The sequence below is a fragment of the Aphis gossypii genome, chromosome 1, assembly GCF_020184175.1.
Source record: "Aphis gossypii isolate Hap1 chromosome 1, ASM2018417v2, whole genome shotgun sequence".
Classification (NCBI taxonomy): Eukaryota; Metazoa; Arthropoda; class Insecta; order Hemiptera; family Aphididae; genus Aphis; species Aphis gossypii.
Genome location: NC_065530.1, coordinates 40057216 through 40075789, shown reverse-complemented (window position 1 = coordinate 40075789; position 18574 = coordinate 40057216). Strand labels below are relative to the sequence as shown.

General features: G+C 28.4%; 4 protein-coding genes across 5 annotated transcripts; 2 read left to right on the top strand and 2 right to left on the bottom strand.

Moving 5' to 3' along the window:
* Positions 1–2567: 2567 nt before the first annotated feature.
* LOC114125344 (coiled-coil domain-containing protein 191) lies at positions 2568–6572 on the top strand. Its single transcript, XM_027988955.2, has 5 exons — positions 2568–3209; positions 3569–3633; positions 4151–5486; positions 5771–5925; positions 6419–6572. Exons 1-5 carry the CDS (start codon positions 3054–3056, stop codon positions 6564–6566), a joined length of 1860 nt encoding a protein of 619 aa, XP_027844756.2. The 5' UTR covers positions 2568–3053; the 3' UTR covers positions 6567–6572.
* Positions 6573–6589: 17 nt separating this feature from the next.
* Positions 6590–11286, bottom strand: LOC114125336 (palmitoyltransferase ZDHHC23-B). Its single transcript, XM_027988941.2, has 5 exons — positions 11141–11286; positions 10257–10462; positions 8205–8804; positions 7951–8127; positions 6590–6959 (listed from the first exon to the last, which is right to left on the bottom strand). The coding sequence occupies exons 2-5, from the start codon at positions 10373–10375 to the stop codon at positions 6740–6742; spliced, it is 1116 nt and encodes a 371-aa protein (XP_027844742.2). The 5' UTR covers positions 10376–10462; positions 11141–11286; the 3' UTR covers positions 6590–6739.
* LOC114125341 (nuclear cap-binding protein subunit 2-like) lies at positions 10466–11144 on the bottom strand. Its single transcript, XM_027988951.2, has one exon. It carries the CDS (start codon positions 11067–11069, stop codon positions 10590–10592), a length of 480 nt encoding a protein of 159 aa, XP_027844752.1. The 5' UTR covers positions 11070–11144; the 3' UTR covers positions 10466–10589.
* Positions 11287–11350: 64 nt separating the features above from the next.
* LOC114125339 (60S ribosomal protein L9) lies at positions 11351–14286 on the top strand. Of its 2 annotated transcripts, none has more exons than XM_027988946.2 (4): positions 11351–11506; positions 12108–12359; positions 12429–12639; positions 14159–14286. In XM_027988946.2, exons 2-4 carry the CDS (start codon positions 12108–12110, stop codon positions 14260–14262), a joined length of 567 nt encoding a protein of 188 aa, XP_027844747.2. In that variant the 5' UTR covers positions 11351–11506; the 3' UTR covers positions 14263–14286. The 2 variants fall into 2 exon arrangements, with proteins under 2 accessions (XP_027844747.2, XP_027844748.2); XM_027988947.2 differs by having other exon boundaries at positions 11441–11560.
* Positions 14287–18574: the final 4288 nt, after the last annotated feature.

The window sequence follows — 18574 nt, the reverse complement described above, 5'->3', positions numbered from 1 at the left end:
TCCTTATCATTTATTTAGGTTATATTACTTTTTTGAATGATAGAAGATAGAACACATTTTTAATTTCTTACTTCAAAGCATAATATTTTTCTTAGTGTTTCAATTTATGACGTTCGAATTTGAATGAGTTTTATTATAATTTGTGTTTTGTTTAACTTTATACTTTTATTCAAAATAATTGATTAAAATGCTGTTTTATGAGATGATATAAGTATAAGTTATAACCTTTAAAAAAAATTAAAAATTATTGTTTTTCATGAAAGAATCACCCTGTATATAAATAGTACACTCGTAATATTTAAGCTAAAGGGTCGATGTTCGCGTTATCCTCGGTGTTCAGTATTCCGTGACCATTATTAATATGTATTATATCTATACATACATACTACAAGCGAGTGATTCACTGCATACGATGAGGATGTGACGGACAACACTATATGTTATGTTTAAAAATCCTAGGTATAATGTTTTCTTTTTGTTTGTCCGAGTGTAATAATGTAAATACTAAAATACCGCTGTTTGTAAATGTATAAAACATAAATATGTTAAAAAGGATCAGTACATTAAAATATATAAAATATAATGACTGCCTGAGTTGTCGTTTGAAAATAAAAAAATGTTTGGAGTTTTATACATTGGTGCGTATCAGAGTATCATACTGTCAACCGTTGACCATTGATGAGATTCGCGTAGGTAATATACAATTACAATATTGTTATTACTTTTGCCGTTCATTATTTTTCTCGTCCCCCAGTGTACAACAAATATTATTTCAGATTTTACCGTTAAACGCAGTAAAAAATGTGCTTGGAACTTCATTACGACACGCACTTCAATACAATAATAATTGGTCACGGTCTGACGTTTGTGTGTATGCTGGTTGTGGCAGTATGTACGGAAAAATATATTTATCGGTCTTCCTCTAGTTGCCGACTAAAATATGTTATTTTCCGAAATGAAAATAAAAATTATACATTATATTATTATTATTTTTTATGACCATTAGGTTTTTGGTAGGCATTGGTGTTTGTAGGTATACGTATATAGATGTATAACATTATAATAAACCGTATACTGCAATAATGACATACGCGTGTACGTATTCGATTTTGTTTACTTACAATAATAATATGATACTGTATTACTGTATTATTATAAAGTATAAACAGAAGCCAGTATGCTGTACGCGGCATACCAGCATCTATGTATATATATATAAATAGGAATTGAAAAATAAATTCATAAAAGATAAAACTATATTTTTTTGTATAAATGTTACGTAAAAAATTATGAATTGCGCACGAGCATTGTTATATGGTTGATACAATGATACTGTTGATAGGTTCATCGTACTAAAATAAAATCGTGTATCAAAACGACGATTATTTGTTCGTTGATGGCCTTCCATAGAAATCGTGTTTCTATAATATAATAGCTATACAGACAGTAGGCACTAAATTGTCTGTAGTTATTGTTTTAAAATTAAAAGGAACCATTAACATTTTTTCCCAGATTCTAACGTTAAAATACCTCAATATCAATTTAATTTTATTGCGTTCTATTTATTTTACGCAAATTACACTACATATTTAAGGCACCGTATAATAATAATAATGATAGCAATTTGAAAAATCAATTATTTAATAAATGGGATTGATTGTTGACAAAGTAGGTGAGTAGGTATCTATTGGAAATAATATTATATAGATACCTAGTCTACTAATGGCCTGCCAAGTATTTAGTATATAGATTATAGTAGAAATGTAGTATGTACAAACACTAAGATAATTTCGTTTCGAATTTATTATAAATTAGTGATTCCACGGCGTTTTAGATAGGCTACTAAACGTAATCTAGTAATTTATGTAATAGCACATTTATGGATTTTTCGCTTATAAGATTTAATATACAACGCATACGTATTATTTTTTATTTGTATAAGCTGAAGTCACTAATCTCTAAAGTCAGGGTTCCATCACTAGAATCAATTGTCTATCTAATTTTCTAATATACATTTTTATCCATTTATTGGAAATTATCAATGATGAGGACCTTTCTTTATCTTTTTAAAAATCGTTTTTTTGTTAATTTATGATTTATATTGTGAGTTAATATCTTATAATATATTTTATTTTACTGTTCAAATAATTTTTAAACGGCATGTTACTGTTATTAATATAAAAGCTTTTTTCTTCTTATAATAATTGAGCTTTTCAGGTCGTAATATTATATCTAATATAAATAAGTAATTATATGCAAAAAATAAAATACATATTTTTTTTATTATTTTATAGATATATATTATGTGTGTATTGTATAGTGGTGTATAGAGGTATACAGTAATCCTTACGCCCTGCATCTTTAGCTATGTTATGACTTATGAGTAAATAATAATTTAGTGAAAAATGAAAAAATATTTTGTAGTATAAAATAGCCATTATTTAATATGAATTATTTTTAAAAATATAAATATTGTTGTTGTCAAGTATAATATTAATATAATATACTCGTATTACTTATATATATTTTATTCGAAATTTTTGGCTATACGTGTCTGGAACCTATATAATGTACCTAAATAGTATTTAACTGAATAATCTACGACGTTTGAGATTACCTATTATACCTTATAATATAAAATACAATTTTATTATAATATACATGTAGATTGTATGTATATAAACAACAACTGCCAATGTATAGGCAGCGTATACCTATATATCACAGTTGCTATAGCAATCACAGAAGTAACATGTAAACATTTTCTTGCCGGTACCACAGTATATATCATAGGGATAGGGTCCGGTGTAATTGTTGTTATTGTTATTGTATTATTAATGTGTAATATTGTACAACAAGCAATAGTCGTTGGTGTTATATCGATACATCAGCCCGAAAGGTGTAAACTAAACTTATGAAACGTAAAATAAGTATATTAACTATGTAGAAATGTGGTGTATAATAGTACATAGTTTGTTCCTACTTCTTATAAAATAAAAAATTATATATTGTATGCATATATAATATTATGTTCGAGAACGATATATTTTAAGATGACTTTCAACATTGATCATCAGGCCGTCAACTTCCAATACTGCAACTTGGCGGTGCAGGAAGTTTCACAGTTTTCCGATAAGAATCTAGAAGATTACAGTATTGTTAGTAGAAAACAGTTGGATAGAATCGTTAGAAATTCCGAAAGACACTTGGTAAATAGTAAAATTCGTATCTTAAAAATAAAACAAATATTATCTTATCCCAACACCCAACGTCCAACTTGTTATTCTTATATAAGTACCTAGGTACCTATAGTTAGTTTATACGTTTAAGTGTATAACTGACGAGTTTTCACTTTTATGTTTTAAAACATTTGTATTTAATATGTTTTTGTATTGAGTTATTGTAATTTATTAAAATATTGGGGGTTTGCTGTTTTTTAAGCACAATTTAAAATAATCAACATAATATTTATTTTCAATGTTGTTTATTTAATTATTAATATTATATAGGTAATAGATGGAATAGATGAATATAGTTACCGATTTAATTTATTTCAATTACATTTTAGACAGAAGATGAACATCGTTGGTTAATTAAACGAGACTGTAAAAGAGTGATATCAGATATAAACAAGTAAGTTTTCATTTTTCACCAAACAATTTAAGATTATTTATCTATAAAAGAATTTGTTTTACAACTTATAACTGTGCGTATTATTTCATTATGACATGTTATTTACGAGTATATCATATGTTGTAACTTGTAACTGCTAAAAGTTATAAAAATAATTTTTGATTCCTAATTTATATTCATAAATATGAGTAAATTTGAAGACTTTCCCTCCTGCACGTTTAATATTGATGTATTATACTTATGGTTTTTAATTTGTCAGATTTTTGAATTTATCTTAATCAAATTTATTTTATTCGAATACACAATATTATATAATATATCAACTACCTGCAGGAGTGTAAGCTGTTTATTTTGATTTTTGACATAATTATACATGTTTAAACATAGTATAAAAAAGATCACCTAAAACTCAAATCTCAAATTCAATTAATATATCTATACTCGACTATCGTTTTATTATTATTAATAAGTCTCATAGGTAGGTATACTAATTTTGTTTTATTATTATACACGACAGGTGTGCGCGCAGGAAAAAGTCGATACACATCGACCGAGGAATATCGTCGATCATCGATCGGCGCGCGCTGCGACAGGATGAAGAATTTCGCTGCGAAAACGCGGTTGCCATCAATGACGTTTTAAATATCTGCCGTAACACATCGTGTGATGCAAGAATCAACACTGTCGTCAATAATTTCACTGTTATAAATGTACAACAGTTGAACGTCAACATCGTCAATAACAATATTAATTACTATAAAAATGATTATAATAATCACGATGGCGAATCGGCGACGATATTCGAGTGCTCGGAAAACGATTGCAGAGATGATCGTACGACTACTACAAGTGACCGACATCATGATACGGGGAGCGAGAAAAATGGACCTAAAGCACTGGAGATGTGTCTGCTACAGAGGGTTTACTGGGATAGGTGGCGGGATTACGCGACAAAGTCGAAAGCGTCTCGGGGCCTCGAAAGGACGAACGATAAAGTCGACAAGTTTTTGTTGAAAATTCAAGAAAAATTGGACAAGGATAATCGTCGGCGGAAGAATAAAACGCTCGACAACAATAAACAGACGTGCAGTGCGTGGAACCGCGAGGCACCGACGACGAAGCGGACCGCCAGCCGCGACCGTCAGCAGGCAAAAATCGACGAACAGAAAAAATTGCTCGAGAAACAGCGGATGGAAATCGAACGCCTAAGACTGCAACAGTTGAAATTAGAATCTGAAAAGGCGTTACTTGAAAATCAGAGGCTGTTGCAGGACCTGCACCATTCCGGCGGGTTCGAGAAGAGGGCGAAAACTCGAAACTCGCAGCCGGTGCAGCAGAGCACCGTCGCGGCGAGTCCGTCCGACATACTAAACCGGATGGAAGTGCGGGCCCTGGAGCGCCGAGCCAAGTGGGAGGCGATTAAGGAGAGGCGTCGGAAGGCGGAACAGGAAGAGTTGCGGAAAAAACGTGAGCTTGAGGAGAAGTGCGTGAGGGAACGGATGGAGCAGAAACGCGAGCGATTGCTTGAGGCCAGAGAAAACCTGAGACTGAGGACGATCGAAGAGGACAGACGGAAGGCCGAAAGGGAAGCGTGGCGGGAGAACGTTCGGATCGCGGACGATTCGTATCGTAAACTGTTAATGAGGAGAGGACTCGAAGCGTTCAGAACGAATTTGAACTGTGCCAGGTGGCGGGCGGAAGAGGCTTCGGATCACTATGACAGACAGTTAGTAGGCACTTGCTTCAGCAAATGGCGGTTTTACGTCAACAATAGTTTGAACGAAAAAATATTTTTGGCTGAACAGTTTTACAAGCGGAAATTAATGAAGATGATATTTCTCGGATTTTATGAGGTACAATTATATGCGCAAGTTACATACCTAGTTATGTATTTGATAAAATCCCAATTATTTTACATTGCATTAAGGCAAGTTGATGTATACAGGTTATTGTATAAAGTACACTTAAATACCTACCTAAACTTTGATTATATTATATATTACTATGATAATATACAACATACATCGTCAACCACTGCTATACCTAGGTAGAAGTTACCTAATTTTATTTAGTTAGGAATTTATGACAATTTGAATAAGTGAACAAATAATGAGCTTTTTCAATAATTTATTTATAGATTTTAGAAGAGAAAAAAAAGAAACAACAAGTAGCCGAGGATTGGTACAATTTTAAGATCGAAGAATATTGGTTTACAAGATGGCGTGATTATGTTAGAGAAATTAGAGTTCAAACACAAACAAAAATGTTGAAAGCAGAATCTTATCATAACAAGTAATTATATTATAACATCTATAGATTTTTGTATATGTACACAATAAAAAAAGTATACATAGTTCAAATCATTAGGACATATAGGACCTGTAGAGTTTAACAGCTCTGCACAAGTCCTTTATACAGAATTCAATTAATAGGACATTTTATATTTTTAAAAACCTGATGTCAATAAAGAGGCATCAAAATTCAATCTTAATCAAAGCTTTCAAATAGTATAACATAGACCGTATAAGTCATAAATTATTCTAAATACAAAAATAGAAATCCGTATTCTTCTATATGTACACAGTACGCCTATATCAGTCTATAAAGCAGTCTATACTCTCAACTCTGTAGAAACCATATTATAGGTAATCACCGATCACATAGAATAAGATAATATTAAAATTATTAAAAATATAAATGGATTATTATTATTCGATCAAAATAGACAATAATTAATATAAGATTAAAACTCAATAGTTATTGTACTACCTAATTATACTTATAGGATAATAATGAAGCATTGTTTTGATAATTGGAGAAAGTTTCCTGAAATATTATACAAGGAAAGGCTTAAAGACTGTCGACTACGTATGTGGCATGAAAAAGTTCAAGAAATTTTACCAGACTTTATTCCACCAGAATTTGAGTTATAGTTTATTATAAATTTACAAAAATATTATATAACTGCATAAATTAATGATATATATTTATAACATTATAGAATACATTAACAATAATAATAATCCTTATTAATTATTGCCTATACAGTTAAAAAAATATATATATTATATATAATAAATTTATGAAAAAATAAAACATGATATATTCAGACATTATTAAAAAATGCTTTCCAATTTGATAATACATTTCTAAAAAAGTGTCTAGATAGGAACCAACGGCAATCACCTTTAAAATCTTTACATTGTTCTTGCCACTCATGGTAAGTTATTCCTAACGAAACCATATAGATATCGTTGATAAACATTACAAATAAAATGACTGCGACTGCAAAACAATACAGCCCGGATACAAAACAAATACCATACCTAGAAAAAAACAAAATACAAAATATGAAATCATGGGTTTGTCGTGCAAACAGTATTTAGTTTTTAACAACAATTCATTTTGAAATCAGTTTATTTATTATCATTATAGGTAAATTGTATTGTTTGATCAAAAAATATAATAAGTATCTAAGCAAAATATTGATTAAAAAGACTATAAATAGAAATCAATCAAAATATATATTACATTTTATTAATTAATAGTTAAAAAAAGATCGCTGAACTAAGGGGTCGCCTCACAAAAATTTATTTTCTCTGTCTGTCAACCACATAATATAAGTTCTCTTATTTTGTATTTCCACGATTATGACTTTCTGGTTCAGTTTGGGGCAGAAGCACCTATTATATATTTTATAAAGAATATTTTCTGTGCATTGACCAGATTGATTTTTAATATTTACATTTTTGAATAAGTAATTAATGTTTAAAAATAATCGAAATAATTTTAAATTAAAATATACTTATATTTATGAAAAATGTAAATCTAAAAAATCTATCTGGTCAATGAATAGGAAATATCCTTTTTTATATAATATAATATAATAGGTGCATTTGCCCTAAACTAAACCAGAGTGTTGTAATCGTGAAAATAAGGAATACCTTTGTTCCTATATTATATGGAAGATACACAAAGAAAACAAATGTAGGTGTGGCGGCCTCTTAAAATATTCAAATACCTAATTAAATCATGAGACGTTTTTATGTTAATGCAATTGTAAAATAAGAAACTTAACGTTTTTAAATGTAAATATATTTTATATTATTTACATTATTTGTATTATTATAAATAAATTATTTATTAATTCTTAAGTATGTAAGTGTTTTTATCCAAAAAGATTTTTTACAGTAGATATGAAAATGTAAACATGTATATTTATGTATAATTTTAATTGATAAAAATGTATACATGTTTACATTTTCATCAATTAAAATTATTATTCTACATAGAATAAAATAATTAAAATTATCTTACATAATATCATAATATACATCACTACAGTCATCAGGTAACATGATTGTCGCAAAAACATTGAAAGGATGACATAGTGTAGTTAGGATGAGATTCGATAAGAATGTAAACAAAACTGAACCAAGTACCAGCCCTGCCATGTATGATTTCCTATTGTGCTTTCCGATGCAGCAGTCTATCCTATATAAATAAATAAAACACTATTAAGACTGTATTTACTTATGATTAATGTAAATCAGTAGGCTTCAGTATCATACCAATATGAATGTATGTGTTGTTGAACCACACAGGTCTTACATACAAAACAGTGATACGTTCTGGATGGTACATTCCTTTTACAAGTATTGCATTGAATATTTTCACTTTCGTTTATTAAAACTATGTTTTCGTCTGTTTCATTGACATTAGTCATTTCCAGATCATATTTTAGATGAGATTTGATTGCGTGTTTCTTGGTAAAATAGAAACAAGCCGCTGTGGCTATCATAGTGACTGTAATTATGATGTTTTCATTAGTGTTAATATCTAACATGGGAACAACTAGAAACTGGAATATAATTAACACTAATGATGCTGATGTTAATGTCCAAACATAGAAAAATTTTGTAGCCACTCTGTACTTGCGGACAGTACGATGAATGTAATAGAGAAAAAATGTAACCAACGGAAACATTAATATGGTTGGCCAAAACCCCAGAGCAGCAAAATAAAGAGTAGCCGGAAAGAGAAGTAATGGCACTGCAGAATCTAAAGAAATACGTCTTGCTCCACCCTGCCAAGGAATTCTAAATCGATCTTGAAAATTTGCCACCATAACATTTATTTCTATGTCTCTAGATGGTGGACATTTCAATAAGCTGAAAAATTTAAATAAATTTAGAGCTGATAATAGTAGCAAAACATCTTAATAATAGAAAAATAAAATGATTTTATAATTATTATTTTAATTAACAATAGTAGGATGTTATGTCATTTACAATGGTCACATGTAATTGTTTTATACAATTACTTCCCCCTTTAAATTCAAAAATTTATTTTGTCATTTTGTTAACGTATTTACAATTTTTTTGAATAACTATTGCTTATGAAGTTATGAACAATGAAAGTCTTGTTATCTTTTTTTATGGCTGTCTCTATGGACTCTATGTATATTCCAAATTACAATACCTGTTATTTGAAATACTGTCTGTTTAAAAATGTCGGTAAAATATTTGTATTTGCATTGCATACTACATTTTTTTGTCCATCTTTAAAAATAATAACCGATCATAATTTTATCATATTTTGTAGACTATAGTCTATAAATTATTACTCACTTTTACAAGTAATTTGATAAACAATACATTTATGTGATTTATGTAACTTTGAATTTGAAAATATAAGTTAAAACAAAAATATGGACTGTAAGATTAATACAAATATGTATTTAGTATACAAAAAGTAGTAACATTGAAATATTCAAAATATGCAAGATACAATAAGTATTAATTTAATATTAATCTGTCTCTAAGATATATAATGCTAACACATGCAATTAATATATATCACACTTAAAAAGAGTTTATATTCAAAATTATCCAAAATATACTTAATTTAAATATAAATAATACATTGTATCTTGCACATTCGACATGCATAAATGCTACTGATAATAATAAATATAATTAAAATTGTCCAGACAATTTTCAACTTCAAATCAGCTTTATTTAAATATACTATAAATTTTCATCAATCGATTATCACTAATGGCTATCACTGTAGTATTTTTTTCAATCAATATTGGCCATTAGTGACTAGCAACATGCTAACATCACATATATTTTAAAAATTTTTCTTTCATAAGAAACATTTAAGATATTTAAAAATACTCTCAATTTATAACCAACATATTATAATAAATTAAATAATTTTAATACATTTTCTTTAAATCTAAATTTAACTTGGTTCACCTATAGGTAACTTTAAATTTATCATTGCATTTTTTTTGTATTGAATCAAAATTTTTATTGATTTATAATTACTTTTGTACCTACCAATAAATCTGTGAAGTATTTTTTTTTTTTTTATACTGACACTTATTTCAGGAAAAAATTAAATTATTAGCTGGTTAAATTTGTTAATTAATTTAACAATAGTTTTAGTTTTTAAATATTTAATATTTAATTTATGACTATAATTTTATACAACACCATCATCCATCATTATTAATTATAAAATAATTGTTATAAACGGTTAAAAAAATAAACAAAACAAGCAAACTAAAAATAGTGCCAGTGTTCAATAATATGATAAGTGTTCAGTATATTTACTTAGAACAGCAGTTTCCAAATGGTGGACAAATACAAAGATCTGATATTATAGTAGACTTTTCTTCGTTCATATTAATATATTCACAGCAATGCAAATTATCTGATCGGTTATCATTCATTTGAGCGTAGCAATTTAAAAATGTCACATTCCAATGTAATAAAACATGATCATAAAATGATCGTTTGAGTTTGAATTGAATACACTTCTATAACATATAAAATATTTATTTATTTACAAATTCGAGCGGTAGGAAATTTACACGATAAATGAAAAAAAAAAAAAAAATTATATATATTTGAAAAATTTATAATTTAGTGGGCTAAAATTTTGCATTAATCCATTGGAAGGGCGTCTTTATTTCTGCCAAAAATTATCATGTCTGCTTTGGGTTGAGCGTTTTTGCCATATCCACCTCGGCCAATATCATAATCAGTCCTATATTCATCTCGGACTTGACCACCTGTTTTTCCACGGCCATATTGTCTGCCTTCCAGAAATCCAGCATCCCAGTCTGTACGAATGATTCGGTCGTCTAGTCGAGTGCCGTTGACATAACGCATACAATTTTCTGCATCATCCCTTGTATAGTACTCAATGAAACAAAAGCCACAGGGTGTTTTCTTGAATTTGTCCAGGCCCATGACGATGCGCTTAATATCACCACACTTGGAGAACAATTCGTATATCTGTCCTTCCGTTGTATAAAATGCCAAATTACCAACATACATAGTTGTTGACAAACGTAACAATTTGTCCAGTTCACTTCGAGAGCCTTTAAAGTGTTGGTCTCTATACGAGCTAATGTCAGCCATGGCGTTTTTTAAAGAAACGGGCGTGTATTTTTTTAAACGTCAAGTACTTAATAAATTAATTAATTACTTACGGAACATACAAAACGCGATTTCCGAAAGAATGGTAAGCAGCGGCAGCTGTAACCACTAACCAGTAGGCAATAAGTACTAAGCGGTTGTAGCTACTATATTATAGTCTAGCCAGTAAGCATTTCTAAGCGATCGAGAACCGACGCCGAAACGAAAACAACGATTGATAAGAACGCTGATAATAAAAAAAAAAAACCACACTGGTTACAACTGTGGTTGAGTTCACAACAAGATACCGTACATTAACGTATACCGCTTATACCACGTCCTCATGACATTTTTTCATAACCTCGAATACGCACCTAAACAAATTATTCTCTTCTTCGATTCTAGTTTACGTCTCCGGTGTGTGCGGATTTTCATCCAAGGTAATCCAAATTTATTTCTACTTTAATACATTTTTAACTCAATTAATCGAAACAGTAAGTTCTTCGTAATCGTTATTTTATTTTATATTCGCGCTAAGAAGTATATTTTTTAAGTTTCGTAACTTACGACGGTGACTACCGACAAGTCGATTTACGTTCCTCTGTGACTACTTCTAGTTACATTTCCATTAATTCTTACATTGGTCTTATTCTTGAACTTCAGACACGACTAACCAGCTACCGATCATTTAAAAGCATTTCTGTTAGCTATCGTGAGTTTGAAGTTTTGGAGTGTATCGTCTTTTACGTTGCTTTTTCTCAATGTTGTTAAGTGCATACGGGCACCGTCCATGTATCCTGTGTATCTTTTATAAAAACAATTGTTATCCGAGCGATTTCATTGTGCAGTTTTTCAATATAATCGATTTTCAAGATTTCCGTGCACAAATCTCGTTATTGCCTGTTGCACACTGACACATTATTTGTCGTTTATTCACTTTTTAATCTCAACCGGAATCTCAACTGAGATCAATATTTATTACCTATTGTTTTGTATACTTTGTATTAAAACCTGTTAAAAATATCTTTTTAAAACTTTCAGATGAGGACCATAAACGCCAACCAATCAGTAAAAATCCCCGAAGGCATTGATGTCACGGTCAACAAGAGGATCATCGTTGTCAAAGGCCCCCGTGGTTCATTAGAGAGGAATTTCAAACATTTAGCTGTTGATATTTACCTCAAAGGACCACGTTTGTTAACTGTGGAAAAATGGTTTGGCACCAAGAAAGAATTGGCTGCCGTCAGAACCATTTGCACTCACGTTGAAAATATGATCAAGGGTGTCACCAAAGTATGTGCTATTCAATTAAATAATAAATATTATTTTAAATTTACTATTTTTTTTTTTTTTTTTAATTAGGGTTTCTTATATAAAATGAGAGCCGTATATGCCCATTTCCCCATCAATTGTGTAACTTCTGAAAACAATTCACTTATTGAAATCAGAAATTTCTTGGGTGAAAAATATATCAGACGTGTCAAGATGTCGCCAGGTGTCACCATAACCAACTCTAAACAAAAAGACGAGTTAATTGTAGAAGGAAATGACATTGAAAAAGTTTCTAGATCAGGTATAATATAATACACATATTTATTTATCATTTGTATGATTTAATATTTGAACTCTCAACTATAATATTAAGTATTTAAAAAAACTGCAATTGGCAAAATTAAATTAGGGTAGGTAGTATTATGTAGTTTAAATTTAATGTTAACTTATTAACAAAAATTATTAAAGAACTTGAAACATAATTAATTATACATTTTTCATTTTAATAAACTGTTTATAAAATAATATTTTCAGTTGTTTAAGTAAATGTTAAATAATGATTATTTTTGTAATTATGAAAGCAACTACTTTTACTATAGTCTTCAACTGTAGAAAATATTTTTTTATAAGTGAAATTTGTTATTGCTATTATGTGGATATTAAAATGTAAAAATAATAATTTAAGTTTTTACAAACTTTTTTGAACACACGGTACCTATAACAAATATTACTATTTAGAAGTTAAACTTGTTCTAAGTCCAGTTGTCTAGCCAATCTGTCAAATGTAAATTATGTTTTTAGAAACAAACCAAAGTATACAAATAATTATTTTCTTATATTTTTATTATTATTACATCTGGTGTTTTATATTGATAACGCTAGTGTGTAAAATCCTGAATCATGAATCCGATATTGATTGTATGGCATACACTAAACACAAAACATGCAAATTAATAATTAATGATTGTTTATAGTTAATTATTTTAAATAATTCATAATTATGTCTTAATGTTATAACAATAATAATTGTAATTATTACAACAGTTATTGACAATGCTATATATAGACAGTTATTTATTTAAATTTTTTATTTAGATAATTCACAATACTATAATATTTTCATGATGTTCAATATTTTTCTCAGTGCTATTTATTTTTTGTTGTCTACAATTATTATTTTAATTAGTTATATAAAAGTTCAGCTTGGCTCCAACTCTTGTATTAAAAATGATGTGTTAGCACCTTTTTTGTCTCTACAACAGTAAGTTGTGAATTTTAAAACAAAATGAAATGTTTTGTGTTTACGAGGGTACAGTGTCTGGGTATTACTATTTACATAATTATACCACTGATTCTGAATAATTCAATTAACTTTTTTATGCTTAATATTACACTACAATGAATTTACTTATCAAATTTAAAAGTAAGAATATTATTAAGCCCTTCATTAATTGAACCTCATAATTTTTTTTATATTTTAATTTTAAAGTGAAATTAACATTTTTAAATGGTATTAACTATTAAAAATTAAACCTGTAAGGTATGCCAAATAATATTATAACTTGAAAATCTTTAATAGGTTAATGTAAATTCACTGTAATGTTACGTATTTGTAAGGAAAAATACATGCAGGTGTAGTGTCTCTTGGCCCAAACTGTTAATCTGGAAGAAAATTAAATAAAAACAGGAGTATAAATCATAGAATACAACATAAATGCTTGATTTAATTTTTAATAGTATTTTTAATTTTACTAAGTGCTAATAATATAATATACAAATTTAGTATTTAATTATAATAAAAATGTATTTATTTGTTTTAGCTGCTTTAATCCAACAGTCTACAACCGTGAAGAACAAGGATATCCGTAAGTTCTTGGATGGTTTATATGTATCTGAAAAGACAACAGTTGTACAAGAGGAATAAAAATTGATTATTTCATATGTTTAATTATGTTTTTATTTTTTATTATTTCCTTATATTGGTACTAAGTGTACAAAATATTTTTACTTCAGCAAATTATTGTTTGCTATTAATCGATACTGTGTACATTTCTATTCTGCTTACATAATGAGTTGTCAGATAATCGTATATCCCTGACAAGATTCAGGTGTGTTGTGATTGGTTTTCAGTTGTCTACTTAAGCCATTATTCATAATAGTCGATAGCCATTACTGTATAATATACAGGAAATCATAAAAACATAAATATTTATATTATAATATGCCACATGATTGTTTTGGTGTACAGAAACAATTATTTTTGTACAATATTATTGAATTTGTAAAGTATTTCAATATTAGCATAAACCACTAGTAGTGAAGTATCTTAAGAATGATATTATGGTATAGTTTATAACATTAATATACATCTTGTGGCATGATTATAGACATTAGCGCTCACTGTCTGTCACTTGTGTCAATGTGACTAGTTTTCACTGTTCAAGTAGGCATTCTTATCTTAAAATGTATATCATTTTAAATTTATCATAGTCAATTGCAAATATGTTAAACATGATTATATTAATATCTAGCCCAGGTTCGCTGGAAGTTTCATTAGAAATTAAAAGACTGGTTATGCAAAGTATTTTTTATTGGGTGGATATGGTCCTCCTGTTAAGTTTGGTATAAATTGTATTTTTTAAATAGTTAAAAGTTAAAAGCTGTGTTCATGTGTAGCTATTACTTATTGTCACCATTTGTGTAAATGTAGACTTGTCTGGGCAATCGCCTGATGTGACTTAGATACATTACTCATTATAAGGTATACCTGACTTTGAGTGTATATGTTATTATTCTATCTAACGTTTTTAATATTTGCTCGGGTATGTTAAAATAATAATGTATTGGTGGTGTCCTAGCCTAGGCATAAAAATTTTAACCAAACTTAGGGCCGTTTTTACAATGTTTGGTTAGTGCCTGATAACGCTAAAAGGAAGAATTTATCATGAGTTAACTGATATAATTCTACCGGTTAGTCTTAACCGACACTTAACTGGACATTGTAAGAACGGCCCTAAATAGATTTTTTGTTATAAAATAATTTGAATGAAATGATAGATCGTTTTAAATAATATAATATTGCAGTTAATATATTATTATAATACAAGAGAATTTTAAGGAAGAAATGTATATAGGTTTAAGACTTATAGTATGCCAGCAAAACGTATTAACACAAATCATGTAACGGGATGATTCAAATATGTTCTACGTAATTATGAAACTACCACATGCAGATCTATGAATTTTTCTTAGAAATCTTAATATTTGAATAGCTTATAACATAATTAAAGCTGATAATAGAAAATAAATTGAAGTTGAAATAATTTATTTTACATTTATAATATGTTTAATATTATAAATCATACAACAAATTGATTGAAGATTTCACATAATAAGTATGTAAGTATTGAATATGAAACATAATTAATTCTAAAAAAAATAAAATAGGGGGAGTAGCTCTACTTAGAAGAAACTATTGTCACTATAATAATAATGGATGTTTGAATTAATGGATCAGCCCACATTACCTAGAAAATATATTTTGTGAATTGTGATGTAGAAAAAACTTCATAAACATTTGTAATTTAAATAATTAGAACAAAAATTCGAAATTATGATTTATGATTGATGTTTTATAAAATGATTCTTAATTACTGAACATATTTTTTTTGACTGGGGTATCTAAAGGAAGAATTATTTTTAATAAAATAATAAAATTAAAGTATAATGACGGAATGTTCGTTAGGTTTTTTTTAGAAATACTCAACAGATAGAAGCACATGTATAGTTATTATATAGTTATTACTTACCTATTACTAAATTATTGATAAATTGACAACGATTAATATAAACTTAAAAATTTGAGTATGGAAATTGCTGAAATATCTGTCATTAGTCATACTCATTACTAATCAAAGGGTTAAGAAAAAAAATGCCCAAAAGTATCTGAGATCAAATTTTGAGGAACACATACAATTCGGTTACAGTAATTAAAAAAAATTGAAAGGTAATAGGTATAATAACATAAAACATAATACTGGTAAGTATGCCAAAAATTATTGTCATCTAGAATACGTATTCAATACAACAATTATTATCATTAGTTCTGAACAACAATTTCTATTAGGTTTAGGTAGGTATATAAAGACTATAAAACTATCACAAACACTCCAATTTTTTTTATCAAAATTACAAGTATAATTAAATTAGATATTTAGCTTATTTTATTTTAATTAAATTTTCAATGGTAAAATTCGTGTCAGTAGAGCTGCATAAAATTGGCCTCCCCTCCCTTCCCTAAATGGTATTTAGCTTATAATAAATTCTAAAAATAAATTTGCAATATGTTGTTTAATTATTATCAATACCAATATAATTTATACCAGGGTTTACCAAACTATGGGTTCGCGCGTGTACCGGAGGGGGTCCGCGAACATAAATTAAGAGTATGTACTATTTTTTTTTTATATAGGTATATTATAGTCTTATACTATATAGCAGGGGCGGCCGAACGGTCAATCTCAGATAATTTCAAAGACTCGATCATGTTAGAATTTATTTTTAGGGCCACGCGCGCCCTATATGTTTATCTATAATTATAGTTATTCTAAAATAAAAAAAAATTTCTTTATATATAAATAGGAAAATTTTATTTTCATTAAGAGCGTCCGCAATCATTTTTACTATCTCTAAAGGGTCTGGCAAAGAAAAAGTTTGAAAAACGTTGATTTATATGATTAGGTATGAGGACGTGTCTATATTTGAACGATCGTTAACACTCTACGTATATTTAACGTGAGCATTTTCTATATTTACTATTATTATATTATTGCTGTATAATAAAACGTTATTAACAGATCGATATAACGATATAAGTTTAACACATAACCTACTAATACTTATTAGGTATTATGTACCTACATAACTGTTGTAACTTACGAGTATTAATTTTACTGCATAAAATATTTTTACCAATTTATCTTTTAATGTGTTCGGCAACATTCGATAACAAACTTAACTTTATTGAGCCATAAAATATTTTACATATAGATATGTATATAGTTTTAGTCTGCCAGTTTTGTAGTACCCATTAAGTTCTTTAAAAATATAAATGAATATTTGTTATTATCACGATTAAAGACTTTAATCATAGACCATAGTTATTATTAATACCTAATTATAGTTCAATGATAACGCATCTTTCAATATAACGATAATATATAATATTATGTTTAATAATGTACCTACATAGGCAACATAATATGCTTATCATGTTGTGTTTAATTAATATTTTTGGTATACTAGGCCGCATTGGACTTAAGACAACCATGGCAAAAGGTATGATTAAAACAGTCATTGAGATTTAACTCGGCCAGACAAGTATAAAACGATAAACAGATGGACTATACTGTTTGACTGGATATACACTGCAAAGTTTATGTACCTACTTGTATACCACGGTTGAATTCTAAAGAATGAATTGAAAAAAGAATCGAATCTAAAGAGTTAATGCTTAGTGCAAGAGACAAGAACTTCTAGTTCCTAGACGCTTTTAGGTTCAGGTATTCGATTTCGATTCCAAGTGTCTTTAGTCGTAACTAGTTTACTATATAGGTACACTTATTACTTATTACTTATAAACCGCACGATCGCTTGTTTAGGAAGTCGGCTGTTGGCCTATAAAAGAGACTACAGACTGCAGATATTATGTTATGTACCTACGATTAAAGAAGTTCGTTGACCTCTGTAGTTGTAAAGAAACGAGAAAAATATCTATTGTAGGTAGGTACCTATAGGTTTATTAATTCTACAATTAGTTTCGTGAAACATTTTTCAATAAACCCGCAATGTAACAGGACCTACATAAAACAATTTGTTAAATCAACAAGGTATAATTTTATTAAATCAACAAGATATAATTTCGTTAAATCAACAAAATATTAATTTTCACGATAACAAACGTACCCTATCTGTCGGTCCTGTGTTAATTGTTAATTACTATTTTGACGATTTATAATATCTAGGATTAGGATTTGTAATAATTAAACTCTATTATATTTCTTTCTGTGATGTAATTTCGTATGTAGGTACATTAGGTACGATTCGATAACATTCATCAATTTAAGTTATTTGATAGTTGATATCTATGTATAATATCAAAAGGGAAAGAAAATTAACCTTTCAACTATACCTATCGCAAACCGATTGAACACATTTTTCGACATATTATGTATTTA

What these genes read in the sequence shown, in the direction of transcription:
- LOC114125344 (XM_027988955.2), top strand. Translation starts at nt 3,054, where the DNA reads ATGACTTTCAACATTGATCATCAGGCCGTCAACTTCCAATACTGCAAC. An exon ending in GAAATTCCGAAAGACACTTG is followed by an intron (nt 3,210 to 3,568) that starts GTAAATAGTAAA and finishes ATTACATTTTAG; the next exon opens with ACAGAAGATGAACATCGTTG. An exon ending in GTGATATCAGATATAAACAA is followed by an intron (nt 3,634 to 4,150) that starts GTAAGTTTTCAT and finishes TATACACGACAG; the next exon opens with GTGTGCGCGCAGGAAAAAGT.
- LOC114125336 (XM_027988941.2), bottom strand. Translation starts at nt 10,375, where the DNA reads ATGAATGATAACCGATCAGATAATTTGCATTGCTGTGAATATATTAAT. An exon ending in TTTGGAAACTGCTGTTCTAA is followed by an intron (nt 8,805 to 10,256) that starts GTAAATATACTG and finishes TAAATTTTTCAG; the next exon opens with CTTATTGAAATGTCCACCAT. An exon ending in GATGTATATTATGATATTAT is followed by an intron (nt 6,960 to 7,950) that starts GTAAGATAATTT and finishes GTTTTTTTCTAG; the next exon opens with GTATGGTATTTGTTTTGTAT.
- LOC114125341 (XM_027988951.2), bottom strand. Translation starts at nt 11,069, where the DNA reads ATGGCTGACATTAGCTCGTATAGAGACCAACACTTTAAAGGCTCTCGA.
- LOC114125339 (XM_027988946.2), top strand. Translation starts at nt 12,108, where the DNA reads ATGAGGACCATAAACGCCAACCAATCAGTAAAAATCCCCGAAGGCATT. An exon ending in TGATCAAGGGTGTCACCAAA is followed by an intron (nt 12,360 to 12,428) that starts GTATGTGCTATT and finishes TTTTTTAATTAG; the next exon opens with GGTTTCTTATATAAAATGAG. An exon ending in TGAAAAAGTTTCTAGATCAG is followed by an intron (nt 12,640 to 14,158) that starts GTATAATATAAT and finishes TATTTGTTTTAG; the next exon opens with CTGCTTTAATCCAACAGTCT.